The sequence below is a fragment of the Prionailurus viverrinus genome, chromosome A2 (assembly GCF_022837055.1).
Source record: "Prionailurus viverrinus isolate Anna chromosome A2, UM_Priviv_1.0, whole genome shotgun sequence".
Lineage (NCBI taxonomy): Eukaryota > Metazoa > Chordata > Mammalia > Carnivora > Felidae > Prionailurus > Prionailurus viverrinus.
This window is the reverse complement of record NC_062562.1, coordinates 45,828,927-45,856,889: the sequence shown is the minus strand read 5'-3', so window position 1 is coordinate 45,856,889 and position 27,963 is coordinate 45,828,927. Positions and strand designations below refer to the sequence as shown.

The window sequence follows — 27,963 nt, the reverse complement described above, 5'->3', positions numbered from 1 at the left end:
GGCAGGCTTCTTGCCTTCATGGAGGTCATACCCTAATGGTATAGGAGGATCATGAATCTAAGGTGTTCAGTTTTCAGAAGGGTAGCTGACACAGCATGTGCAGAGACTGAACTTTTGCATAGAGACTGATAACAATTATCTTTGACCTAGACTCTGGAATCTAAATTGTCCATAGTAAATTTATAACCATAGTTAAAACAATGAACTTTTAGCCTCACCAATTGTGAAATGGGTATAATCATAGTAGGCTCCTTGTCAAGTGGTTGTGATCTCAAATAATAAAGTGTGTGAAAGCTCTTGGAAAACTGTGAGATAGTCAACAAGGGGGAAAGGACTATCCTATATTCTTTTTTTTTAAGTTTATTTATTTATTGGGGAGGGGGGGGCAGAAAGTGAGAGGGAGAGAGAGAGAGCCCCAAGCAGGCTCCATGCTCAGCACTGAGCCCAAAGCAGGGCTCTATCTCACAACCATGAGATCATGACCGGAGCTGAAATCCAGAGTTGGTCGCCCAACTGACTGAGCCACCCAGGAGCCCCTATATTCTTTAATAAAAAAACAAACCAACAAAATCCAAATGTAAACTAGATAGTGATATAACAAACACCTAGATACCCATAAACAAAAAGCTTCAACAAATATCAACTCAAGGCCAATTCTGTTTCAATTCTAGTCACCACCTTCCTCCCATCACCCATTTTTTGGGAAGCAAATCCTTGACAGCATATCTCCTTATCTATATATAGATTCCACCACATAAATTTCAAAGGAAGGGATTCTTTAAAAACATAACCACAAATACTATTACCAATCTTAAAAATCTGCATGCAAAATTGATATTAATTCCTTAATTTTATTGAATATGGTAGTTTGATTCAGGGTCATATTTCCCTGATTATCTCAAAAATGTTTAGATCTCAAAAAAATGTTTGAATCAATATTTAAATAAGATGCAGGGGCGCGTGGGTGGCTCAGTCGTTGGGCGGCCAACTTCGGCTCAGGTCATGCTCTCATGGTTCATGGGTTCGAGCCCCGTGTCAGGCTCTGTGCTGACAGCTCGGAGCCTGGAGCCTGCTTCTGAATCTGTGACTCCCCCCACCTCTCTGTCCCCTTCCCAGCTCATGCTCTGTCTCTATCAAAAAATAAATAAACGTTAAAAAATTTTTTAAAAATAAGATGCATATATTACAGTTGGTTGAGGTATCATTTTATTCTTTCTGCCTCTTTTTCTTTTGATTTTTTTTTTTTCCTGAGGAAACTGGGTCCTGTAAAACAGTAGCTCTTGAACTTTAGTGTGTATTAGTGTGCATCAGTATGCATCAGAATCATCTAGAAAACATGTTAAAACACGGGTTGCTGGGGGTGCCTGGGTGGCTCATTCATTTAAGCATCTGACTCTCGATTTCACCTCAGGTCATGATCTCACAAGCCCCACATTGGGCTCTGTGCTGACTGTGAAGAGCCTGCTTGGGAGTCTCCCCCCCTCCCCCCAAATGCTTGCAGGCTCTCTCTCTCAAAAATAAATAAATATTAAAAACAACAACAACAACAACAAACCACAGGTTGCTGCATCCTGTCTCCACAGATTCTGACTGAATACTACATTTCTAACGTGTCCCCAGATGATGCTGACGCTGGCTGGTCTGAGACTTTTCAAGAGCCACTGTTGTACCTATCCCAGTGTACCTAGGATTTCTCTAATTATACCCTCAGTGAAGTGTTTCAATACGCTTATCTTCCCCTTATTTCTTATTAAGGGAAGTTTCTTTAATTGCCTACAGTACAGCATAATGACTAAACTCAGGTTTTAAGTTAGATTGGGCTTAAAACTTGTTTTTTGACACTTAATTTGTTATGTGACCTTGGGCAAGTCATTTAATTGCTCTGTGAACCCAGTATTCCTGGATCCTCGGGGCACCTGGGGCTCAGTTGGTTGAGCCTCTGACTTTGGCTCTGGTCATGAACTCACAGCTTGTGAGTTGAGCCCTGCGTCGGGCTCTGTGCTGGCAGCTCAGAGCCTAGAACCTACTTCAGATTCTCTCTCTCTCTCTCTCTCTCTCTGCCCCTCTCCCGCTTGTGGTCTCTCTCTCTCTTTCTCTCTCTCAAAAATAAACGTTAAAAAATTTAAAAAATATTACAGGGTCCCTGTGAGGATTAATGAGATTTCAAAAAGTTAAGTACTTACTTAGCATACTGCCTGGCATTTAGCAAATGCTCAACAAATTTGATTATCATTTTTCAACCAAGAAATAATGATGAGGCTCAGAGTCGCTGTAAGGCCTTGAGTTTTGTAGAGTTTTGCGTTGCAGGGTTAGCGGAGCCTACCAGAGGCGCTCCATAGGAATGGTACCCAGAGAAAGTTGGAGACACAGCAAGGCTACCTCAAAAATCAACTCAGGGTTGGCTCCTTTAAGGAGGGCGCAGTCACGTGACCCACCTGGTCACATGGCTTGCGGGACAACATGGCTGCGCCCTCACTAGGGCTGGCTGGTGGATCCTGCGCCCGGCTCGGTCTCGTCCTCTTGCTGCCACTGTTCTTGCTGCCGGGCGAGGCGGCTGGGGGCGAAGAGGCCAGGACTGGCGCGGGCGCGGCTTCCCTGGCGGGCTCATGCGGCTGTGGCACTCCCCAGCGTCGCGGGGACCATGGCAGCTCGGCGGCCGCGCACCGATACTCGCGGGAAGCGAACGCCCCCGGGCAGGTCCCGGGAGAGCGGCCGCTCGCGCCCACCAAGGTGCTCTCTCGATTCCCTGAAGGCGGGTGGGGACCTCGGGGTTCTTGGACAGGGTCGGGATGAGCAAGGCAAGGGGTTTGCAGGAAGGCAGGTAAAGATTATAACCACACCCCAAGTCGCTCACGTGCTGATTCGATTCGATGAAAAGCACCTCCCCCCTTTTCCCCCTCAAGACGGTGGGATCTTGGGGCCCGGCTGAATCCTGCTTGTTAGGGAATTTGGTTTGAGGACAGTTGACACTCCCCTTTCTCACTTCTTACTCATTTCCTCCTTACTCCACCCTATCTTCCTCTTGAGTTTCTCAGGCGTTTACGGGCGACAGGTTTTATTAACTGTGAAGGAATCTGGACAGTGGTCTTTAAATGTCGTTAACATTGTTGTATGTTTATCGATAGATTCTTCCAGTAGACACTGGTTCTTTTGTTTTGTTTTTTCAGTAGACTTTCTTGAGGGCAAGGACTTGTCCTGTTTATCTTATTATCCTTATTACTTCAGCACATAGGAAGGACCAAACCAATTGTAGTTCCTTTATTAGTGTTATTTATCTGTGCCTCTCTTAGTGCCTGGATGTGTTGTTTTAGTATATATGAATAATAACATTAGTAACAACAGTTACTTCATTCTTTCCAGGTACTTTGCATATTGGTATGGGTGTGGAATTATGGGGACTAGAACCCAGATGTTTGACTCCTAAACTCCTTCTTGTATATCTAGTACATCCTTTCCTTATTTTTTCTATCCCCCTTTTCTTTCCTGTGGTTTAATTCTGAACAGTACTCAGGACTTAGGTGAGAGGTAGTGTCTTCCATCAGGCCATGCCTGACTTCTTCCTTTTTCTTCCTCTTCAGTATTTCCGTATGCTGCCACCATAGTAGTTCTTTACTTTCACATTACAGTTACCAAAGATACTGTCTGGGGGTGCCTTTCCCCAGCTAGGGAGTGAGGATGTTGGGGGTGAGGACTCTAACTTTGTGGCTCAGGTATAGAGGGTTAGGAGGTTGGTAGCTGGGCTTCTGGTTGTTTCTCTATCCTGTGTAATTTTTGGCCTTATACATTTTCTGGTTGTTACCCAGAGGATGCCCTGATTTATTAGTGTTTATCTTTTGTGTGGTAGGAGCCCTGGTTATTGTTGTAGTGTGTATTGACCATTGATGATTTTAATTTCTTTCTACCTTTGTGGTAAATGATAATCAGTTCCTCCCTCCTTCAAAAGAGAATGACTTGTATCTTTTTATCTGCTTTGTTACTAACAGGGTGACATTTACAGATTGATCTATATCAAATTTTTCCCTAGAACCTTTTGGCCAGTACAGAACATTCCTCATTTTAAGTGCTCTAACTTCTTTTTTAATTTCAGAATGAGATGTGGGTGCCAATGTCTGTTTAATTATGTTCATAAGATAAACATTTTTTTTTCCATTTTTTCAGAGTGGTTTTGGGTCTGGCCTAGGTATTGTTTGAGTCATTTTTGGCAAGTTCCTGTTTGCTTGTTTGTTTGTTTCTTCCATACATGTTTTTATTTTATGCTAGTCTTCCCTTGAATTCACTTTCTAATGTTTGGAGGCATCTTATGCTATTAGTGAACTAGCTGTTGCTGAGAACACAGCTCACAAGCATTCAAGGACTCTACTTAATGACTGAACCCAAAGTAGCCTTGTTATCAAGACAAAAGACTTCATAAGAGGCAGTTCTTTATCTCTATGTTTTCCTTAGTTTCAAGTGTTTCAGTTCATGTGGAGATGACTTTGGTCTAATTCTGACACTTAGCCATTATTCTGAATTCAAGAAGTCCAATATTATGAGAGAGATACTTGGTTGTAGTGATTGACATTGTTTCCCTTAATTTTCTTTTTTTTTAAACTTACTGTTTCTTTTAGAGGATTTTTACATTTAAAACAAAACTGAGAAGAAGGTACAGAAATTTCCCATATATCCCCAGCCCCTACACAATGTATAGCCTCCCCAGTTATCAACATCCTCCACCAGAATGGTACATTTGTTACAAATGATGAGCCTACATTTATGTATCATAGTTATCCAAAGTCCATAGTTTTCCTTAGGGTTCACACTTGGTGTTGTGCGTTGTATGGGTTTGGACAAATGTATGGTGTATATTCATCATTATAATATCATATAGTGTGGTATATAGTATAGTATTTTCATTCCCCTAAAACTGTTTGTGCTCCCTCTATTCATTCCTTCCCCTCCTCCCCACTGGCAATGTCTGATCTTTTTATTGTGCCCATAGTTTTGCCTTTTCTGGAATGCCACAATTGGAATTATATACTATGTAGCCTTTCAGATTGGCTTCTTTCTTTGGTAATATGCATTTACGATTCTTCCATGTCTTTTCATAGTTTAATAGCTAGTTTCTTTGTAGCACTGAATAATATCCATAAACTACAGTTTATCTCTCCATTCACTTACCAAAGGGCATCTTGCTTGCATTTAAGTTTTGGCAATTAGGAATAAGGCTGCTATAAACATCTGTGTGCAGGTTTTTGTATGGACATAAATTTTCATAAATACCAAGAAGCACAATTGCTGGAACATATGGCAAGAATATGCTTAGGTTTTTAAAAAACTGCAAAATTGTCTTCCAAAGTGGTTGTATCATTTTGCATTCCCACTAGCAATATATGAGCGTTCCTCTTGCTCCACACTGTCACCAGCATTTGGTGTTGTCATTGTTCCAGATTTTGGGCATTCTGAGGTATGTAGTGGTATCTCACTGTTGTTTTAGTTTGCATTTTTTTGCTTAACATATGATATCTTTGCCATCTGTGTGTCTTCTGTGTTGAGGTGTCTGTTAAGTCTTTGGCCCATTTTTATTTTCCTTTTAATTTTTTTCCTTTTCTTTTTTGATGTTTATTTATTTTAAGAGAGAAAGAGAGCAAGAGCGAGAGTGAGCAGGGGAGGGGCAGAGAAAGGGGGAGACAGAATCCCAAGCAGGCTTCACACTGTTAGTGTGGAGCCTGATGAGGGCTCGAACCCACAAACCATGAGATCATGACCTGTGCTGAAATCAAGAGACACGTAACTGACTGAGGCACCCAGGTGCCCCTTGGCCTGTTTTTAAATCAGATTGTTTTGTTTTCTTATTGTTGAGTTTGAAGAGTTCTTTGTTTTGGATAACAGTCCTTTATCAGATGTGTCATCTGCGAATTTTTCTTAGTCTGTGGCTTGTCTTCTCATTCTCTTGAATTATTTTTTGAAGAGCAGAAATTTTTAATTTTATTGAAGCCTGGCTTGGCACCTTCTTTTGTGGATGATGCCTTTGATGTTGTGTCTAAAAAGTCATCACCCGGGCCCCTGGGTGGCTCAGTCATTTAAGCATCTGACTTCAGCTCAGGTCATGATCTCACGGTTCATGAGTTCAAGCCCCGTGTCGGGCTGTGTGCTGACAGCTCAGAGCCTGGAGCCTGCTTCAGTTTCTGTGCCTCCCTCTCTCTCTGCCCCTCCCCTGTTCAAGTCTGTCTGTGTGTCTGTCTCTCTCTCAAAAATAAATAAACATTAAAAAAATTTAAAAAGTCATCACCATACCCATTGTCATCTAGGTTTTCTCCTATGTTATCTTCTAAGAGTTTTACAGTTGCATTTTAGATTTAGGTCTGTGATCTATTTTGAGTTAATTTTTGTGAAGGGTATAATGTCTGTGTCTGGATTATTATTTTTATGTGAATATCCAGTTCTAGCCCTGTTTATTGAAGAGACTATCTTTGCTCCCCTGTTTTGCCTTAGCTCCTTCCTCAAAGACCAGTTGACTTTCTTTACGGATGTTTTCTCCTGGGCTCTCTTTGCTGTTTTATTGATCTATTTGTTCTTTCACCAGTATACACCATCTTGATTACTGTAACTTTACAGTAACTCTTCAAGTTGGGTAGCATCCACCCTCTAGCTTTGTTTTTTTCCTTCAGTGTTGTGTTGGCTATTCTGGGTCTTTTGTCTGTTCATATAAACTTAGAATCACTTTGTTGATATCATAAAATAACTTTCTGAGGTTTGGATTGGGGTTGTATTAAATCTAATTTTTTTCTTTTGTGTTTATTTAGTTTAATTCAGCAGATGTTTATTTGGTACACATATTTTATAACACTACCTTATGTCCTGGGCATAAAGAAATGAAAAAGACCTATGCCCTCCCCTTAAGGCATTTACCATTTACTCTCTGGTGGGTGTGCGCTTGCTAGCGTCTGCACATGTGCACTCTCTGTTCTCCCATCGTTTTCTCCCCCTACCTTCCTCTCTCTCTCACTCTCTCTCTCTCTCCCTTCCCCCTCCACGCACAATTACATGTAAGCATCATTTTCCCATAGTGATAACACTACAGGAGAAATATGTTACAAAGCCCTTGGAGAGGAAGCAACGATTCATTCTTCTGGACAAATTAGGAAATGTCTTAAAGAAAAGGTCACATTAGAGCTAGGGCTTGAAGGAGACATTTTCAGGAGCTGGGATGGAAGGACAGATTGAAGGACATTCCAAGAAGGGGAGGAGTGTGGGCACAAACAAAGCGTTGCGCAGGTGCATGGTGTGTTCTGGGAAATGTTAGTAATGTAAGGTTTCTGGGGATGACATTTTCACACTTTTTAATGTAACGCTTTTCAACTGTGAGTCTTTTTTTGTATTTCAATTCATTTAATGATCACTTGGCAAGATGAGGGACACAAAATAATAAATAGCACTGGCTTTGCCCTCAAGGAATTTACAGTTTCATTGGACAGTTCTTGCAGTAAAAATTGTATGGGAAACAACTTAGATATTTTAAAATTTTACTCAAGTCCCTTCTGGTTAAAAATATATATAATTCTCAATGAGAAAATTGTCCTAACGATTTCTACTGGGGTTATTTTGTACAAGGTAGCAAGATGTTTTGATCTCCACGTATCTTTTAAAACTGTTGCTTGAAAGGCATTTGGAATCATGGGATGATTAAATTGTATGTCATGGCTCTGTATGTATGGGTAACTCCAGTCCTGATTTCCTATCTGAGAATGTTTCTGATTGGGTAATGCTTTCCCATGTGTCGAAGCATGATCAAATGCCATCTCTTCCGTGAAACCTTTCCTCCAGAAAGTAGTATTAAAGGCAACTTGTATATTTTCTTTGGTATTTTCTGTGTAGTTGTCTGATATTCTACATGGGAAGTATTTTTAGACCTTTTTAAATCTCTGTATCTCTATTGCCAGAGTGCCTTACACATTTTAGACGTTCTCTAATAATTGCTTGAATGATTTGTTACCTTTTTTTGGTGGATACAATACTGAAAAAACTGCTGTGGGAATAAAGGGTGTCCCATACTTTGAAGAAAACTTTGTAAAATAATCTTTTGCTGTGTCTCATCCTCCCAAGAATCCAGTAAGAGATACTATTGCCCACTTTACAGATGAGGCCACTGAGGCTTAATAGACTCATAAATCCCAGGGCTTGAAGGAACTTTAATGTTATTCCATCTATAATTATTGTCTGTCTGTGTAGGCGGTAGACTAAGAGAATGGTATAGATAAATGAGCCTTGTATAGACAGCTAAGGCAGATCCAGAGATCATGCTTCTCTTTTTCACCTCACTTTCTTCTGAGCCTTTAGCTTATTAGATTTGAGGAGAGGAAAGAAGGAAAAGGGAGGCCTACCCAAAAGTGTTCATATAAGCTTATTTCATTTTTGTATGTAAGATAAAAATCTCACAGCAAGGGAAAGAAAAGGCAAAGCTGACCTCAGCTGGAAAAAAAGTGGGAGGAGGGCCATTATGGGCTCTCATAGTTGGAAAGTTCAAGAGCAGATAAGGCCCCAGACACAACTGGTTCCAGGGCTTGAGGCAGTATCTTCAGATCTTCCTTTTTGACTGTCTCCTGGCTCTTCTTTCTTATGTGTTTGCTCCGTTTTCAGGCAATCTCTCTCTTTCTGTCTATCTCTTTTTACTGATGGAAGAGAGAGTACCCCTTTTCTCAAAGTCACAGTTGGCCAACCTGAGCCACAGTAGGTGGGGTAAGAGCTCATGACTCTCTATAATTAGAGAGTTGAATACATGGTTTTCAAAGGGATGTCAGTTGCTCTGACAAGAACAGGAAGCATTGAATGCCAGGTGGGCAAAAGTAATAGATGCCCACTGCACCTGGCTGGAGTGTATAGCCCAAATATGGTTCTAGGGGTAAAAGAATCACCTTGACTTCTGTGCTTTTGGCTTGAGTGTCATTGACACAAACTGTGGTGTGGCAAAAGGGTTTTAACATACTTTCAAGGAGGAATGGATTGTTTGAATCTGGAGCTTCAAAAGGAAGACTTGATTAGAATGGTTCTTTCATCTGGCTTACGGTCCTACAGATTGAAACACCTGGTGCTCTGGATTTTACCAGCACCACATTTCACATTTGTAGGACAGGAAACTTTATCTCATTCATGGAAATTGGAAATTCTGATCTACTCGGAGCAATGCGGGCTACTGTTATCTATTACTTCCAGAACGCCTCCAGAACGGAAACTTGGCTTATTCAGGGTTGGCTATCTCTGATGGTTAATGAAAGAAGAAGAAAAAGAAAAACTAGTCCAGGAGTCCACAGTGGAAGTTGTGATTGTATTAACATTGTTGGTACTCACCTTGAGGGAGAAGAGGATGAGAAAATGAGGTGATTGTAAAACTTCATTAGGAACAAGGCGCACAGCTTCCTGTGGGTCTGAACATCTGTTCTCAGGATAGGACCTACCTGTCTGCTGCTGGAGAGCTTTTTCATTTTTACCTTTTAAGTCCTTTATTAAACCTCTTTTTAGACCATTTTAATAATCATTTTAAGACTACACTTGAAGCTTTTGTCTGAAGTCTTCTATTTTTCTGCTTCTCTGCAGAACTGCTTAACATTCTGCCTTCTCTTCCAAGGCTTGAGGAATCTTGTGTCTCAGACATTTGGAGGATTATGAGAATAATGCATGAACCTAGTTCAGTCCTTGAGCACAGTCTTTCTTTTGGGGGGAGGGGAGGCAAAGCTTTTATGTCACACAATTCAACCTGTGCCTATTACTCCTCTATACTACAACAGCTTTACATTATACCCAGTCACAGAAATACTGCAAGAATACTTCCTAGGAACCCCAAAATAATATTGACCCTGTTCACTTGGTCTGTCTCCAAATGTTCTAATTTCTTCACACTTGAAAACTTCTCCCTGTGTAGGTTGGAGCATTTTCTGGTGGAGAGCTGTGTTGCTTTGTAGTTGATCAGCGTACTACCCGAGGGTGTGGACTGGCTTCTTCCTTAAAAGGGAAGACCGAGCTGGTGATCTGGCTTTGGGCCATGGTTTCTTCTTCCCATAAAATTACCTTGTGGTTGCTTTTGAGAATTTCCTTTGGCCTGAGATTCCAGAAGACAGTGCATTTGGATCTGAGGTTCAAAGGTAAAGATGAGGCCTAAACTCTACTAAGAAAATATAGAATGTTTGTCAAGCAGTGTCTTTTACACAGGTTTCACTATCATGCAACCATGCTATCCAAGTCTGGGACTGTGTTATAAAAGAAAAAGAATTTTTACAATTAGGAATAATTCAAATAGCTAATTCCTCATCATATTCATGATTTCAATTATTCAGTCCATAAAGATTTTTTTTTTTTTAAGTGTCTGCCCTGAACTATGTGCCATGCTAGGCCCTGGGGATATAGAAGTGAAAACTTTATTTGTGATTCCTAAAGAGCCTAGGATCTGGGGGAGGTGAAAACCCATCACTAAGTTACTGTGTGTGCCATTTTTTAGGATACATAGAGGTATTTATTTGAGGAACCCAAATGAGGGACATACGACTCAGACAGTGGAGGGAATTGTAGGCAATAGGCCTAGAGGAAGTGATCTTGAATATTGACTGTTTACAGACAGTGTAGGTAGAATACAGGGTGAGGGAGATGGTGAGAGATTAGGCTTCAAGGCTTAGATACTTTATTTTACCCTGAAAAGGTGAGGGGCACACCTAAACAAATTAAGTAGGAAAGTGGTATATGATTAAATTGACATGAACCTTGAGATCATCACCTGAGCCAAAACCAAGAGTTGCTTAACTGACTGAACCACCCATGCACCCCTACACTATGTGCTTCTTAATGAAGAAGACATCACCACCTCTAGGGAAGTTTTAACTACACCCAAATCAAACCTGAATCTGATAAAGCCTCCAGATTCAGCTATCAATTTTCAGGAGGTGCAGACGACAGGGGATAATGGTAAACTACACTATAAGTTTATAGTCAACAAAATCTTGACTCTGGGAATCTCTATTGGACAAATGACCCAGTTTCTTCAGCAAATAAATTGCAAAAGGAAAAAGTTAAGGGAGAACTTACAGATTTAGATACCTAAATACCATATTAAAAAAAAAACAATGTAAACTGTAATGTATAGGATGCATAGTTAAATAATTAAACTGCAAATAAAATAAGGTAACAGTGCATATAAAAGGATAGTGCAGTATGGTGACTATAGTTAATGCAGTATTATATATTTGAAAGTTGGTAAGAGATCTTAAAAGTTTTTACCATAAAAAACAAATTATTTAACTGTTGTGATGGATGTTAACTAGACTTATTATGTAATCATTTCATACTATATAGGATTAATGAACCATGTTATACACCTGGAGCTAATATAATGTCCTGTATCAATTGTATCTTAAATAAAAGTGAAAAGTCTGAGCAGTGGTTTTCCTCTCTGATGAGACAGAGGATTTATGTTCACCATGGGCATAATAATGGCTTCTGCAGTAATTGGCAAAGTACTTTCTTTCATGGAGGGTGGGTTATAAAGATGTTTGCCTTACAATTTATTAAGCAATATATGTAATGCTTTTTAAAATATTTGTTACAACTAAAAAAGATTTTAGGTTTTAGGTGCTGCAGTAAAGGTGTCCATTCTCCTAAAACAAGAACAATAACAAAAACAGCCATTTGCCCTGAATTTTCTTTTTTTTTTAAGTTTTTATTTTATTTTATTTTTCAATATATGAAGTTTATTGTCAAACTGGTTTCCATACAACACCCAGTGCTCATCCCAAAAGGTGCCCTCCTCAATACCCATCACCCACCCTCTCCTCCCTCCCACCCCCCCATCAACCCTCAGTTTGTTCTCAGTTTTTAAGAGTCTCTTATGCTTTGGCTCTCTCCCACTCTAACCTCTTTTTTTTTTTCCCTTTCCCTCCCCCATGGGTTTCTGTTAAGTTTCTCAGGATCCACATAAGAGTGAAACCATATGGTATCTGTCTTTCTCTGTATGGCTTATTTCACTTAGCATCACACTCTCCAGTTCCATCCACGTTGCTACAGTGCCCTGAATTTTCTAAGCAATGATGTGTATGGGGCACTAAAGAAGCCCCAGAATAAATTTGAAATCTTGTATTGGTTACAAGTTGGGTTTCCACCTGATTCCTTATAGAACTGTCAAAAAGTACACAGTATTTTTTAAGAGAAGTAAAAAGCTATGCCTTTCTGGAACTGACCAATCTTTTTAATTAAAAAAAATTAAAAATGTTTATTTATTTATTTTAAGAGAGGGGAACAGGAGAGGGGCAGAGAGAGAGGGAGACAGAATCCCAAGCAGGCTCTGCACCATCAGCGTGGAGCCTGATGCAGGGCTCGAACCCATGAACCATGAGATTATGACCTGAGCTGAAATCAAGAGTTGGGTGTTCAACCAACTGAGCCATCCAGTCCCTCCTGACCAATCTTTTTTAAAAATTTATTTTTATTGAGGTGTAACTGACCAATTTTCTTTTACCTCCTTTCCTGCCCCCCACCCCCTGCCTGTGGCAACCACCAATCTGTTCTCTGTATCTGTAAGCTTGTTTTTTATTTGTTTGTTTCTTTAGATTCCACATAGAAGAGAGGTCATATGTTATTTGTCTTTCTCTGTCTGACTTACTTTACTTAGCGTCATGCCCTCAAGGTCCATCCATGTTGCAAATGACAAGATTTTATTCTTTTTTATGACTGAACGATTGAGAAATATATGTATATATACATTATATATACCATGTATATGATATACACAAGGCGGTATATTTTTATATATACACACATATTTATATACTTACATACATTCCACAGTTTCTTTATCCATTCATCCACTGATGGACACTTAAGTTGTTTCCATATCTTGGCTATTATAAATAGTGCTACCTTGAACATTGGGGTGCATACATATTTTTGAATTTCTGTTCTAGTTATCTTTGGGTAAATACCCAGAAGTGAAATTACTGATTATGTGGTTCTTTATTTTTTTATTTTTTAAATATATTTTAATGTTTGTTTATTTCTGAGAGACAGAGAGACCACATGAGTGGGGGAGGGCAGAGAGAGCAGGAGACTGAATCTGAAGCAGGCTGTAGGCTCCAAGCTGTCAGCACAGAGCCCATTGTGGGGCTCAAACTTGTGAAACGCAGTATCATGACCTGAACCGAAGTTGGACGCTCAACTGACTGGGCTACAGGGGCGCCTCTATGTGATCATTGTTTAAATAATACTTTTTAGCTTTTTGAGGAGCCTCTATACTGTATTCCATGGTGCTTGTACCAATTTACATCCCTGCCAACAGTACACATGAGTTTCTTTTAACCACATTTTTTGCCAGCACTTATTTCTTACACTGTTGATAAGAGCCATTGTAACAAATGTGAGGTGTATTGATAATAGCCATTCTAACAGGTATGAGGTGCAATCTCATTGTGGTTTTGATTTACATTTCTGTGATAATGATGGTGAGCATCTTTTCATGTACTTGTTGACCATCTATGTATTTTCTTTGGAAAAATGTCTATTTAGGCCATTTATTAATCAGATTTTTTTTTGCTGTTGAATTGTATGAGATCTTTATATATTATGAATATTAGCTTCTTGTTAGATACATGATTTGCAAAAAATTTCTATCATTCATTAGGTTGCCTTTTTATTTTATTGATGGTCTCCTTTGCTGTACAGGTGCTTTTTAATTTGATACAGACCCACTTGTTCATTTTTGCTTTTGTTATACTTTTAGTGTCAGATTCAAAAAATCATCACCAACACCTGTAACAAGGAGCTTACTGCTTAGGTTTTCTTCCAGAATTTTATGGTTTCAGGTCTTATGTTCAAGTCTTTCATCCATTTTGAGTTAATTTTGTGTATGGTGTAAAATAGTGGTTTAGTTTCATTCTTCTGAATGTGGCTATCCAGTTTTCCTGGATTTATTGAAGAGACTCTTGTCTCCATTTGATATTCTTGGCCTCTTTGTTGTAAACTTATTGACCATGTTTACATGGGTTTATTTCTGGGCTCTCTGTTATGTTTCATTGTTTGTTTTTATGCCAATACCATACTGTTTTAATTACTGTAGCTTTGTAATACTGTTTTAAATTAGGGAGTGCAATGCCTCCAGCTTTGTTCTTTCTCAAGGTTGCTTTGGCTATTCAGAGTCTTTTGTGGTTTCATGCAAATTTTAGGTTTGTTTTTTTCTATTTCTGTGAAAAATGCTATTGGAATTTGATAGGAATTGCATTGAATTGTAAGAATGCGATTCTTTATTAATTCTTTATTAATTTATTAATTAATTCAATATTAATTCTTTAAATGCATGAGCATGGAATATCTTTTCCATGGTTGTTTTCAATTTCTTAATGTGTTGTTTTCAGTATACAAGTCTTTCAGCCCCTTGGTTAAATTTATTCCTGGATATTTTATTATTTTTGATGCAGTTGTAAATGGGATTGTTTTATCTTTCTGATATTTGGTTATTACTGTATGGATATGTAACAGGATTTTTTGCTATTGATTTTGTATCCTGCAACATTACTGGAATTTGATTATTAGTTTACAGTTTTTTGGTGGAGTCTTCGGGGTTTTCTATATAATGTTGTCTGTACATGGTGATAGTTTTACTTCTTCCTTTCTCATTTGAATGTCTTTTGTTTCTTTTTCTTCTCTAATTACTCTGGCTAGAACTACCAATATTAAATTGAATGAAAGTGGCAAGAGTGGGCATCCTTGTCTTGTTCCTGATCTTAAAGGAAAAACTTTTAGCTTTTTACCATTGAGTATAATGTTACCTGTGGTCTTGTCACATACCCTTTATTATGTTTAGGTACTTTTTGTCTGTACCCACTTTGTTGAGAGTTTTTATCATAAGTAGATGTTGAATTTTGGGGGTGCCTGAGTGGCTCAGACAGTTAAGTGTCTGACTCTTGATTTTAGCTCAGGTCGCGATTTCATGTTTCATGAGATAGAGCCCTGTGTCAGGCTTTGTGCTGACAGCATGTGGCTTGCTAGGATTCCATCTCTCTGCCCCTGCCCCCGCCTTCTCAAAATAAATAAACCTTAAAAAAAATTAAGTGGATGTTGAAATTTGTCAAATACTTTTTTGCATCTGTTGATATGATCATATGATTTTTTCTCATACGTTATGTTAATGTGTGTATCACACTGGCTGATTTGTAGATGTTGAATCAGACTTGCTTCCCAGGAATAAATCCCCCATGATCATGGTGTGTGATCTTTTTAATGTATTGTTGAATTCAGTTTGCTAATACTTTGTTGAGAATTTTTGCATCTATGTTCATCACAGATATGCGCCTATAATTTCTTATTCTTGCAGCATCCTGTCTGGTTTTGGTGTTGGGATAATACTGACCTCATAAAATGAGTTCGGAAGTTCTCTCTCTTCAGTTTTTTGGAAATGTTTGGGGAGGATTGGTAATAATTCTTCTTTGAATGTTTGGTAGAATTCCCCAGTGAAGCTGTCTGGTTCTAGACTTTTGTTTTTTGGGGGAGGTTTTTGATTACTGATTCAATTTCCTTAGTAGTAATAGGTCTGTTCAGATTTTCTGTTTCTCCATGATTCATTCTGATAGGTTGTATGTTTCTGGAAATTTTTTCAAGTTTTTTAGGTTGTTCAATTTTTTGGCATATAATTGTTCATAGTGGTTTCTTATGATCCTTTGTCTTTCTGTGGTATCATTTATAATATCTTCTCTTTCATTTTTGATTTTATTTATTTGAGTCCACTCTCTTTTTTTCTTGGTGAGTCTAGCTAAGGATTTATCATTTTTATCTTTTTAAAGAACTGGTTTCTTCATTTATTGCTCTGAATTTCTCAGAATTTCTTTTGCTGCATCCCATAAATTTTAGTATATTTCCATTTTTGTTTGTCTCATATTTTTTAAATTTATGTTTTGATTTCTTTTTTGACCCCTTGATTGATAAGTAGCCTGTTGTTTAATCTTAACGTAGCTGTGAATTTTGTGGTTTTCTTTATGGAATTGATTTCTAGTTTCATATCATTGTGCTTGGAAAGTTGCTTGACATGATTTCAGACCTCTTAAATTTATTAAGACTTGTTTTGTGGCCTATCATGGGATCTATCCTGGAGAGTGTTCCATGTGCACTTGAGAAGAATGTGTATTTTTTGCTTTTGGATGGGATGTTCTGTATATGTCTGTTAAGTCTATTTGACCTAATGTGTTGTTTAAGGTTGTGGTTTCTTCATTGATTTTCTATCTGGGTATCCTATCCATTGATATAAGTGGGATATATTATTGTGGTGCTGTCTATTTCTCCCTTTAGGTCTATTAATATTTGGTTTATCTATTTACATGTTTATATATTTACATATGTTGGTTGCATACATTTTTACAAGTGTTATATCCCCATGTTGGAGTGGCCTCTTTATCATTATGTAATGCTCCTTGTGTTTTATTTTTTTAAATTTTTTTTTTCAACGTTTATTTATTTTTGGGACAGAGAGAGACAGAGCATGAATGGGGGAGGGGCAGAGAGAGAGGGAGACACAGAATCGGAAACAGGCTCCAGGCTCTGAGCCATCAGCCCAGAGCCTGACGCGGGGCTCGAACTCACGGACCGCGAGATCGTGACCTGGCTGAAGTCAGATGCTTAACCGACTGTGCCACCCAGGCGCCCCTCCTTGTGTTTTATTGTAGTCTCTGTTTTAAAGTTGATTTTGTCTGATGTAAGTATAGCTACTCCAGGTTCCTGTTGGTTTCCATTTTCATGGAATATCTTTTTCCTTCCCTTCACTTTCAGTCTGTGTGTGGTTACCTCTAAAGTAAGTGTCTTGTAGACTGCATATAGATGGTTCTTGTTTTTTAATTTATTCAGTCACTCTTTGTCTTTTGATTGGATAGTTTAGCCCATTTACATTTATAGTAATTATTGATAGGTATGTACTTATTGCCATTTTGTTCATTGTTTTCTGGCTTTTGTTGTTGTTATTCCTCTCTGTTCCTCTTTTCTTCTCTTGCTCTCCTTCTTTGTGGTTTGATTGGTTACTTTAGGGGTATGCTTATATTTCTTTTCCTTTATCTTTTGTGTATTTACTATAGGTTTTCACTTTGTGATTACCATGAGGTTTTCATATAACAACCATGAGATTTTTATATAGCCTATTTTTAAGTTGATAACTTGTTTTATTGCATTCTAAAGTATCACATTTTTACTCCCTACTGCCATATTTCATGTTTTTGGTATCTCATTTTGTATCTTTTCATTTTACATATCCCTTAACTTGTTATTGTGATGAGTTGTTTTCACTTTCTGTGTCTTTTAATCTTCATGCTAGTTTTATAAGTGATTAGTCCACTATGTTTGCTATATATTGGTAAATATATTTATTATGTATTTCCTTTACTTGTGGATGTTTAACTTTCTGTTTTGTGGATGGTCCACAATTTACTTAACCTGTCTACTTCTGATGGACATTTAGGTTATTTCCAATCTTCTGTTAAAAACAGAGCTGTAATAAATTGTATTGGATACCAAAGATTGGCATTTCAGAAAGTTCAGTAGGTCCTTAAATATTTGCTGAATGAATGACTGAACAGAAGATAAACAGCTTAGCGTGGAGCAAGGAGGGATTTGAAAGGATGAGACTGGAGACAGGGTGACTGGTTGTGAGGCTCCTGCAGTTGTCTGGGAATAGAAAAGAGGGGACAAATCAGAGGGAAATACATTTAGGAGATCCAGTAAGACAGGGTGACCTCTGTAATGCTGGGATTAGGGACAGGAATAGTCAGGCATGATTTTTTTTTAAGTTTACTTATTTATTTTGAGAGAGAGGGAGTGTACATGTGTGTGCACGCATGTGGTCTCACCAACCATGAGACCGTGACCTGAGCTGAAATCAAGAGTCAGACACTTGACCAACTGAGCCATCCATGTGCCCCAAGCATGATTCCTTAGAGGAATAGTAATACATTGGACAAACAATAAGCATTTATTACCCATATATCATAGATGAAAAGAGCTTCATTTTCATTGGGAAATATATGCACAGAATTAAAGACAACCACTAGCAAAGATAATCAATGGAAATAGTAGGAATCAATGATTGTTGATTACTACTTTCCATTTCTTCTGATCTTGTTTTTCCAGATCTTCTGCTGTTACTGCTAACCCACATTCTTTCTTTTTATTCCTAGTTATCTCTCTTTGACTTCCTCTTTTTCCTTCCTCAATTTGAACCTTATTTTATTTTATTTTTATTTTATTTTAAAGTTTACTTATTTTTGAGAGAGACAGAGATAGTGTGAGTGGGGGAAGGGCAGAGATAGAGGGAGAGAGAGAGAATCCCAAGCAGGCTCCATTCATACTGTCAGTGCAGAGCCCATTGTGGGGCTCAAATCCATGAAACTGTTAGATAGATCATGACCTGAGCTGAAATCAGGAGTCAGACACTTAACTGACTGGGCCATCCAGGCACCCTGAGAACCCTTATTTTATAGATTAGATACCTCACAATTCTTAAGCTGCTGGGAGGTCAATGAATTGATTTGTCATTCAGCTGATTAGAAAGTAAGATACTGTGCCTGCAGAGTATATTTCTGACAGATGGTATGGTTGTGTGTGTGTGTGTGTGTGTGTGTGTGTGTGTGTGTGTGTGTTTTAAACATTGAGATAGGAATGCGTGGGTGGCTCACTTGGTTACCTGTCTGGCTCTTGATTTTAGCTCAGGTTACAATCTCACAGTTCATGAGATTGAGCCCCAAATCAAGGCTTTGTACTGTGTGGATCCTGCTTGGGATTCTCTCCCTCCCCCTCTCTCTGCCCTTCTCCTGCTTGCATGTGTGTGCATGCTGTCTTTCTCTCTCTCAAAATAAATACATAAACTTAAAAAAAATGAGATAGAATGACATACCATGAAATTCACCTTTATGAGTTGCACAGTTCAATGTTTCATATCTCATTCACAAGGTTTCACAACCAGCATCAGTAATTCCAGAACGTTGCATCACCCCCAAAAAGAAACCCTGTATCCATTAGCAGTCATTCCCCATTTTTATTTTCCTCCTACCTCTGGCAACTGCTGGTCTACACTATGTCTCTTTGGATTTGTCTGTTCCAGGCATTTCATAGGTATGGAATCATACAAGATGTGGCCTTTTGTGAGTAGATTCTTTCACTTAGAATAATGTTTTCAAGGTTCATCCATATTGTAATATGTATTGGCACTTCATTTCTTTTTATGGCTGAGTAATATTTCATTTTATAGATGTACCACATTTTGTGTATCTGTCATTTGATGGACATTTGAGTTTCTGGTTTTTTGGCTGTTGTGAATAATGCTACTCTGAACATTTGTGTAGGAGGTTTCTTTGTGGACATTTGTTTTCATTTATCTTGGATATCTTTGTAGGAGTGAAATTGTAGGGTCATATGGTAACTCTGTTTTTAGATTTTTAAAGAACCAAGAGACTGCTTTCTAAGGCAGCTGCATCACTTCACATTCCTTCCAGCAATATGTGAAGGTTCCAACTTCCACATCCTTGTCAATACTTGTTATTGTCAATCTGTTTGGTTGTAGTCATGCTAGTGGGCATGAAGTAGAGTCTCTTTTTAGTTTTTACTTTTATTTTTCTAATGATTCATGATGTTGAGCATAGGCTTGCATTTGTTAGGTGAATATATTCGGTGCAGTCCTTAGGTGCTCTGTTTAGGGCTAGGCATACAGTTGTGAACAAGGCAGTCCACTGCTCTCTTGGAGATTAGATTTTATTTGAGACCGTAGATAGCAAAGTAATTGCAATTAGAGTTTTAATAAGGAATCAATTAAGGACAAGGACATAATAAGGGCAAGACATGGTCCCTTATTAAACTTTTTACATATTCCATTTCAGTGATTTAAGTCTTTTCTATTTCATTGGAGACCCACATTCACTCAGTGGTTTTTTTTTTTTTTTTAATTTTTTTTTTCAACGTTTATTTATTTTTGGGACAGAGAGAGACAGAGCATGAACGGGGGAAGGGCAGAGAGAGAGGGAGACATAGAATCGGAAACAGGCTCCAGGCTCTGAGCCATCAGCCCAGAGCCCGACGCGGGGCTCGAACTCACTGACCACAAGATCGTGACCTGGCTGAAGTCAGACGCTCAACCGACTGCGCCACCCAGGCGCCCCTCACTCAGTGGTTTTTAAGAATATGATATATGGCATTTTTGCATTTGATTTTATTTTTAAAAATAAAATTTGAAAAAATTCAAAGGAAATGAGAGCATATTAAAGGAAAATCATACTGAAATGTATAAAAAAGTGGAATATTTTCCCTGCCTTTGCACTCCAGCCATTAGCAGGTTGGTGACTATTTATTGCTCCAGACCTATTTCCACGGCATATATCATGTAGAGTTTTGATTAAGGAAACTACCTTGCGAAAGAATTTTCACGTGTTTTTGAGACTTGCACAGGAGCATGAGTGATATCACTGTGCAGTGATTTATGTGGTAGGCATGTAATACCTTATGTAGGTGCTTATTGTGTGCTAGGTGCTCTGTGCTTGACACAGGTCCACTTTGGCTCTGATGGCACAACTCCTCGTCTCCCCTTTCACTGCAGATGGTCCTCATCCCCGCTGGAGTGTTTACAATGGGCACAGATGATCCTCAGATAAAGCAAGATGGGGAAGCACCTGCGAGGAGAGTTGCTATTGATGCCTTTTACATGGATGCCTATGAAGTCAGTAATGCTGAATTTGAGAAGTTTGTGAACTCAACTGGCTATTTGACAGAGGTAATAGGGTTGGGATGGGGAGGAAGAACTTGGTGTTTTCTAAAAAAAATTTTTTTAAATGTTTATTTTTGAGAGATAGAGAGACAGAGCATGAGTGGGGGAAGGGCAGAGAGAGGGGTAGACACAGAATCTGAAGCAGGTTCCAGGCTCGGAGCTGTCAACACAAAGCCCAATGCAGGGCTTGAGCCCATGAACCATGAGATCATGACCTGAGCTGAAGTTGGACGCTTAACTGACTGAGCCACCCAGGTGCCCTGAACTTGTTCTTTTCTAATATTGATTATCCACTTTTTATTATGTGCCCAATACCATGTTCAACACCTTATGTATATTTCATCTAATCTAGTTCTCATAGCAACCCCATGAGGCCAGTTATGTTTCAGGAAACTGAGGATTAGAAAGTGGTTTGCCCTGAGTTACACAGCTAGTGTTGGGGCTGGGATTCAGGCCTGGCTAGTGAGATGGCAGGGCCTGTGTTCTTAACCAGTAGCCTATATTGTGTCTGGGCTTTAATATGCAGAGTACCACTGCTCGGGGTTTTTGAGATAGCACATAGCATCTAGAGTAAGGCCACTTTTTCCCTTTCAAAAAATTGGAGTTTGGTTACATATTTCATTAAGCTATAGATGCAGAAGTGCGGCTTTTCATTTTTGTGGTTTTATTTCAATGCCTGACAACCCATAAGCTCTCCTGTAGCAGTTCCAGATTATTCTCTGGTTCTGAATCCCAAAGCAAGGTTCTGAAAGTGGATATTTATTCTAAAAGGGAATGAGATGGAAGCTTTCTAGTTTATGAAACTTTCTCTAAGTGTCTAGAGTGTACTTTTGTAGACTTCCCGTTTTCTGTCACCAGAGGACTTTACCCTTGCCTTCAGTTTGTGGGATCCTTGTTTTCTTTTATTTCCCCCTGCCCAGGCCCAAGACATCATTTTTTTTTTTTTTTTTTAAATAGGCTTTATGCCCAGCATGGAGCCCAACGCAGAGCTTGAACTCATACCCTTGAGATCAAGACCTGAGCTGAGATCAAGGCTCAGACGTTCCACCAACTGAGTCATCATGGTGCCCCTCAGTTTTCTCTTTTAAGTAAAAAAGTAATTTGAGGGGAGCCTCACTGGCTCAGTTGGTGGAGCATACGACTCTTGATCTCACAGTTGTGAATTTGAGCCCCTCATTGTGTGTAGAGATCGCTTAAAAATAAAATCTTAAAAAAAAATAGTAATTTGAGAGTAAATGTTGAAAGCAAAACAGTGTTCAAACAGTGGTTATGCAGCATCACATTTCTTTGAATTTCCTAAAATATATAAAGTGTTTTTCTCTTTTATATGTGTTTAGAGTACAAGAAGTCCCTCTTTTTTTCATTGTTTCGTAAGGTTCCTCTCAGATCAGTTTCCTCATTAGTCTACGTAAGTTCGAAGACTTGGAAGGAGAGGAGCTCCCTTCAGATTAGCATTTAACATAAAGAAGATAGAATCAACAGAATTTAGGGCACCCAGGAACATGGATGGGGAAAAATGACATCTAGCTTTTTACTACTCTTTAACTGAAATTTAGCTTTTCCTTCAATTCTGAGGCAGATGACAAATCATACTAATGGTAGTAGCACCTCTAATTTTGTCACCAATAGAAATCACAAATGTTTTTTGTCACATTATTGTTGTTGTATATATCTTAAAATATTTGCATTTATCCCCACTTTAGAAATGATAATTATGATACCTTCCACTAGATCTCACTTAATATTATTAATAAAGAGGACATGTATATTACTATAGCATAAATTTACCTTATTAATATTTATAGATAACTAGTTTTCTTTGTAATCATATTGATTTTGTTTTATGCCTTTAAACATTTCATTCTGAGACGGAGGCCCCTAAGCTTCACCATACTGCCTGAAGGGTCCAGGGCACAAAAGTGTTAAGAACCCCTATTTTGCATAAATACTTCATCTTTTTATGACACTACATTTTTTTTCTTCCCCTGCATCTTCATTTCATATCACATTCTACTTACTCACCATGTTCTAGCCCAGCTGGTCTTGTTTCTATTCCTTGAAAACTCAGCATTCTTTTCCATCTTGAGATCTCAGTCATATTTTTTTTCTTTTAAAGTTTATTTATTTATTTTGAGAGAGACAGAGAAAGCATGAGTTGGGGAGGGGCAGAAAGAGAGAGAGAGGAAAACGGAGAATCCCAAGCAGGCTCCACACTGTCAGCATAGACCCTGACATGGGGCTTGAACCCATGAATTTGAGATCATGACCTGAGCTGAAATCAAGAGTCAGACACTTAACCGACTGAGCCTCCTGGGTACCCCAGTGGCCCATATTTTTTTTCCCTGCTTGGAGTTTCCCTTTCTCCTTGCCTGTCCCCCTCTTACTGTGGCTGGCTTCTTTCTTGATTCGTGTCAGCTTAATGTTTCCTTCTCAAGAAGGCTTTCTCGGCGCACTCTATCAAACAGAGGCTTTTCTTGATACTCTTCATCTTACAGCGTCAAGTAAGTTGTAATTATTTTCTTCCTTTTTTTTTCTTTGATTTGATTTTTTTTGTCTGCATCCTCCCCTTGCACTAAGTAACTGCTCTTAAGACAGGGACTGTGCCTATTTTATATTGATCTTGTATCTCTGTCATTTAGTTCATAGTCAGGCACCGAACAGAGATGGGTGTTTGATACATGTTCATTGGATGAAGGGTTGGCTTAGATGCTTAGGCATGTCCCCACAAGGGAAGAAGGAAGAAGAGCAGGGGAGAATAAAAGATGATGAGCTCTGATGAGGAAAAGGAGTTTGAGCTGTCTGTAAGGCCTGAACTACAGGGATCCAGTAGGTGGTTAATATCATCTAGTGGGAATAGGACTGGAGGTAGAGATGTGAGGGTCAATTGCAGTGTGTGCTGGTGGCCATTAAAGGGATGAGACTGAAGGATTTTGTGTAGCAGTTTGTCACTGTATCTCAAAGTGTGATCTCTTGGACGACCTGTGTTACAATCACCAGCTGAGCTGTTCACATATGCAGGTTCCTTGACCTCACCCCAGACCTCCAGAATCAGAATCTCTGGAACTGAGAAGCAGTAATGTGTAGTTTTGATAGGCTGGCCAGGTGATCTCCACTGCGCAAAGCCCAAGAGCCACTGGTGTAGTGAGAGACGAGTAGAGAGCCCAGACAGAGCACTAGGGAGGAACAGTGGTCTAGAGACTAGAAGAAGAGTCTGTGTATTTCAGGGGATGAGTAGGAAGAGTCAGAAAGAGGAGGGAAACTAGCAGAATAGAACCATGGAGACCAAGGGGTTAATGTAGGCATTTGCAGAATGAGGTCACATGCAACAAATAAGACCAGGTAGATGAGGACTTGAGACGGTAATGTTAAACGAAAATAATCAAAATACAAATTTCCATCTGATGCTTGAATTGGCCACTTGAGATTTATAAACACAGTTGACACTTCAATGGAGCCAGAGTATCATATCAGAATATCAGCAAGCAATGCCATTTAGTTCTTTTAGCTAGATTGCAGCAGCAGAACAAAGGACAAAGGTTGATTATGTAATCTGACATGTAAGGAATACTATTATTTCCAAGTCATTTGTAATACTTGGGGAGATGCATTTCCATCAACAGGAGCAATCACATTCTCAAAAGCTAATCTCTTCCAGTCTGCGTTCTTATCAGCTAAATGAACCTGAAAAGACAGTGGCCTCTGTAAGTGATATTAACCTGTTTTAATAGGAAGCCAGATGCTTTTAAGTCATTTCTGAATCCTCTGGGAAGTCATAAGAACAACTTAAGTTCATCTGGACAAGAAGAATCACTTTAACAGTGTGCAAAGAAAATGGTACTTGTGAAACATGTTACTCCAACCTTCCTGGATTTTTATTGCCTTCTTTCCTTTCAGGCTGAGAAGTTTGGTGACTCCTTTGTCTTTGAAGGCATGTTGAGTGAGCAAGTGAAGACTGATATCCAGCAGGCAGTAAGTAATGTTTAAACAGACTCTCACATTTTCCTACTGCTTGTTGGAAAGGGCTTGAAAACTCCAAACTACAAGTGCCACCCTCCTCACCACCCCCAGCACCTAACCATTTCTGCTCTAGATTTCATTGTGGTAACAGGCCCATGGGCCAGACCACCTTGAATTGAAAATGCCGCAAGTCCAGGATGGTGTTTGAAGAAGTGTTGGGTCTGACTTGGGTTTCTGTCTCGTGTACCTGAGTGACACATTGTGTTGCTGAGGAAAACTCAACTGGTCACTAGATGTTTCTGGGTTTCTTTTACTTATAGTCATGTCTAGAATGGAGGCTTAAATGTGAATTTTTTTTTTAAGTTCTCTTCTTAAAGTCTTGACCTCAGGTGCCAGTGTGGAGAGAGAGCTTCCTATTTAATTAAACATTCATGAATTCCTATGATCAGAGTAGTATTCATGAAAGGGGGACCTTTGCTCTGGATAGTCACAAGACACTGAGCCACGGAACTGGCCTTACCACCCAGGGTGTACCTGCTTTCATAGAGAGGATCCAGGGAATGTGAATTAGGTGTGTTTTTCTCAGAAATCATGGGAATAGTGCATTGGGCTTCCATAACCTGTGTGGTGAGCGGAACTTGGGATTTCTGTATGTTTGAATATTTGTTTACACACGTCTCAGAAGGAGGCAGAAAGTATAAGAACAAGGGAAGGGGTGTGGGTAAGCTAGGAGGTTGAAGGTTCACAAAACAAAGAGGGTAGGGAATGCAGAAGAGGCAGGAGGTGGTGAGAGAGAAGGGAATTGGGGGCCGCCTTGATTGCAAGGGAGACTGATTAAGATACAGAGATTGAAGACAGGAATTCAACCCTAATCTTCCTTTGTTACACAGATTCCCTTTCAGTTGGCTGAACTTGGTCTTTCTGTATTGGTGTCACTGTTCTCTCTTGTGAGCAGTAGTGCCAAAAAAATTAAACTGTCCTGGCTCCCGTTTTCTTTCTTTTCCAATGACTGTAGCAAAAGTGGTGGGGGAGACATGAGGTGAAACCAGACTTGCTCTCAATTCATTTATAGGAGAATCAGGCCACTTTTTTGTATGTGTTTTACATAAATGTTTTTAAAACGTGACCAAGCTGCATCTGAATTTCAGTTTTCTTTGTTCATTACAAGTTTTTATTACAAGTCTACTATGTAATCTGATAGACTTTTTTTTTTTTTTTTTAAGGCCTTTGAGGTCACATTGGCCTAGGGTTGATGAGCCAGCAACTCAGGATGCAGTACCTTGTTCTGAGATACGGAGCTCAGATGAGGGAGGCCTCTGTACTTATTTTTGTAATTTGCTCTTTTAGATACAGAGCCTCCTGTCACTTGAGAACCTCCAAACACATTAGGCATAAAGGCATAGGCAGATTATTGCTAGGCTCTGAAGGTGCCCTGTAAGTGCCTAGCGAAGTGTGTGTGGCTGTAACTAGGACAATAACAAGCCGCTCTCACGGGATCCTAGTGTTGCTCACTTGCTTAAATGCTCATAATGGAAAAGCAAACCTTTTAAGTATGTTTAGAAACGGCTGGAATGAATACGATGAATCTATTCGTGATTTGAGAAAGCTAAGTTTTTGTTTTCAACCCCTTCTTAGGCCTGACATAGCCTCATGCACCAGACCTTTTTTTAACCCAGTGTTTCCACAAGCATAGCATATGGGATGGCCCAGGAGGGGACTTGAAGTGAAATAGGAGTTAAGTTAAGGTGGTATGCAGCTAAGCATAAGCTAATCCATGGAGTGAGACAGATATTCCCTTTTCAGGTCTCTTCCTAAACCTGAATACGTCAAGGCGTAAGTCTCATTTGAGTGATAACGTCATTAGCACTAGGTGACACTTGTTAGTCTCCTTTTAAACATGCAAAATTGACCTTGAAACCTTCCCCAGGCTACAGTAGCTAACAGAATTTAGTAATATTGTTTACTTTCATGTAATTATTTTATAATATTATTTATTTTCATATAATTATTTAAAATAATTCATACAACTTTTAAATGAATGTAATTATTTTAAATGTAATAAATGTTCTTTTTGTGACAGCACTGGTGATACAGATTTTCCTTTAATAAAGCCTTTTTATTGTAAAATAAAACACAAATACAGAAAACCGCACAAAGCAAATGTTTAGCTTACTGAGTGTTCTAAGGTGAGCATGTTTGTAACTATCACTTAAGTCAGGAACAAGAATTTCGCTGCCTGTACCAATAACCCCCTCCATGAACCACAGCTTTGTTCCCCTTCTCTGTCCCTAAAGTTGCCATTATCCTGCTTTTTATTTTTTTATTTTTAAAATAAGCTTCATGCCCAGTGCAGAGCCCAGTGCGGGACTTAAACTCATGACTGTGAGATCAAGACCTGAGCTGAGATCAGATCAAGCTATCCTGCTTTTTAAAGTAAATGCTTCCTGAGCCACCTGGGTGGCTCACTCGGTGAACTGTCCACCTTTGACTCAGGTCATGATCTCACAGTTCATGGGTTCGAGCCCCAGTCAGACTGTGCTGACAGCTCAGAGCCTGCTTGGGATTCTCTCTCTGCCCCTCCTCCAGTCATGCTTTCTCTCTCTCTCTCAAACATAAATAAGTAAACTTAAAAAAAATAAAGTAAATGCTTCCCTGTATTTCTTTATAGTATTATCACCATTTGTACATCCCAAGACTACTATACTATAGTTTAATCCTACCCATTTAAGCATAAATTTGTGGCTTTTTCAAGACATTTTAAATCACAAGTTTCCCTTCCATTGTCCTCTTTCCTCCGCCGCCCCCCCCCCCCCCCCTTTTTATCCCTAACAATTTATCTCTGGAAGAATCCTGTGGACGTTTCCCTGGTCTGAATCTTGTTGTTTTCCCTCTCGTGGTGTACTTCACCTGTTTTCTCTGTCCTCTGCATTTCCTGTGGTCTGGGAGCTGGATCCACAGGCCTGATCAGACTTGTGTTTAAGCCCTATGGCAAGACCTCAGATAATATGGTGTTTGTTGTATACATTGTTCTTAGGTTTTTGATGTTGCTGTTTAGTTGCTTTGTCTGTCTTATGCATAGATTTGGAGAGATCCAAAAATTATACTGCTGCTTTCATCTTAGGTAGGTGTTTTTTTTTTTTTTTTTAATGTAAAATTTTGAGGCAAGACATTGAACTGGCTTTTAGGGTTTTCCCGCAAAAATATCTGAAACTGTGTGAATTGTTTAAAACAGAGTACATGTGCATGATGAAATCTACTTAGTTGTGATT

General features: G+C 39.1%; 1 protein-coding gene across 1 annotated transcript in view; it reads left to right on the top strand.

Moving 5' to 3' along the window:
- Positions 1 to 2,448: 2,448 nt before the first annotated feature.
- Positions 2,449 to 27,963, top strand: part of SUMF1 (sulfatase modifying factor 1) — a 95,473-nt gene continuing 69,958 nt past the window's right edge. The window contains exons 1-3 of the mRNA XM_047849650.1: positions 2,449 to 2,730; positions 20,570 to 20,743; positions 24,632 to 24,706. Of these exons, the coding sequence (XP_047705606.1) occupies positions 2,461 to 2,730; positions 20,570 to 20,743; positions 24,632 to 24,706 (519 nt within the window). The 5' untranslated portion in view covers positions 2,449 to 2,460. The remainder of the gene's footprint in view (positions 2,731 to 20,569; positions 20,744 to 24,631; positions 24,707 to 27,963) is intronic.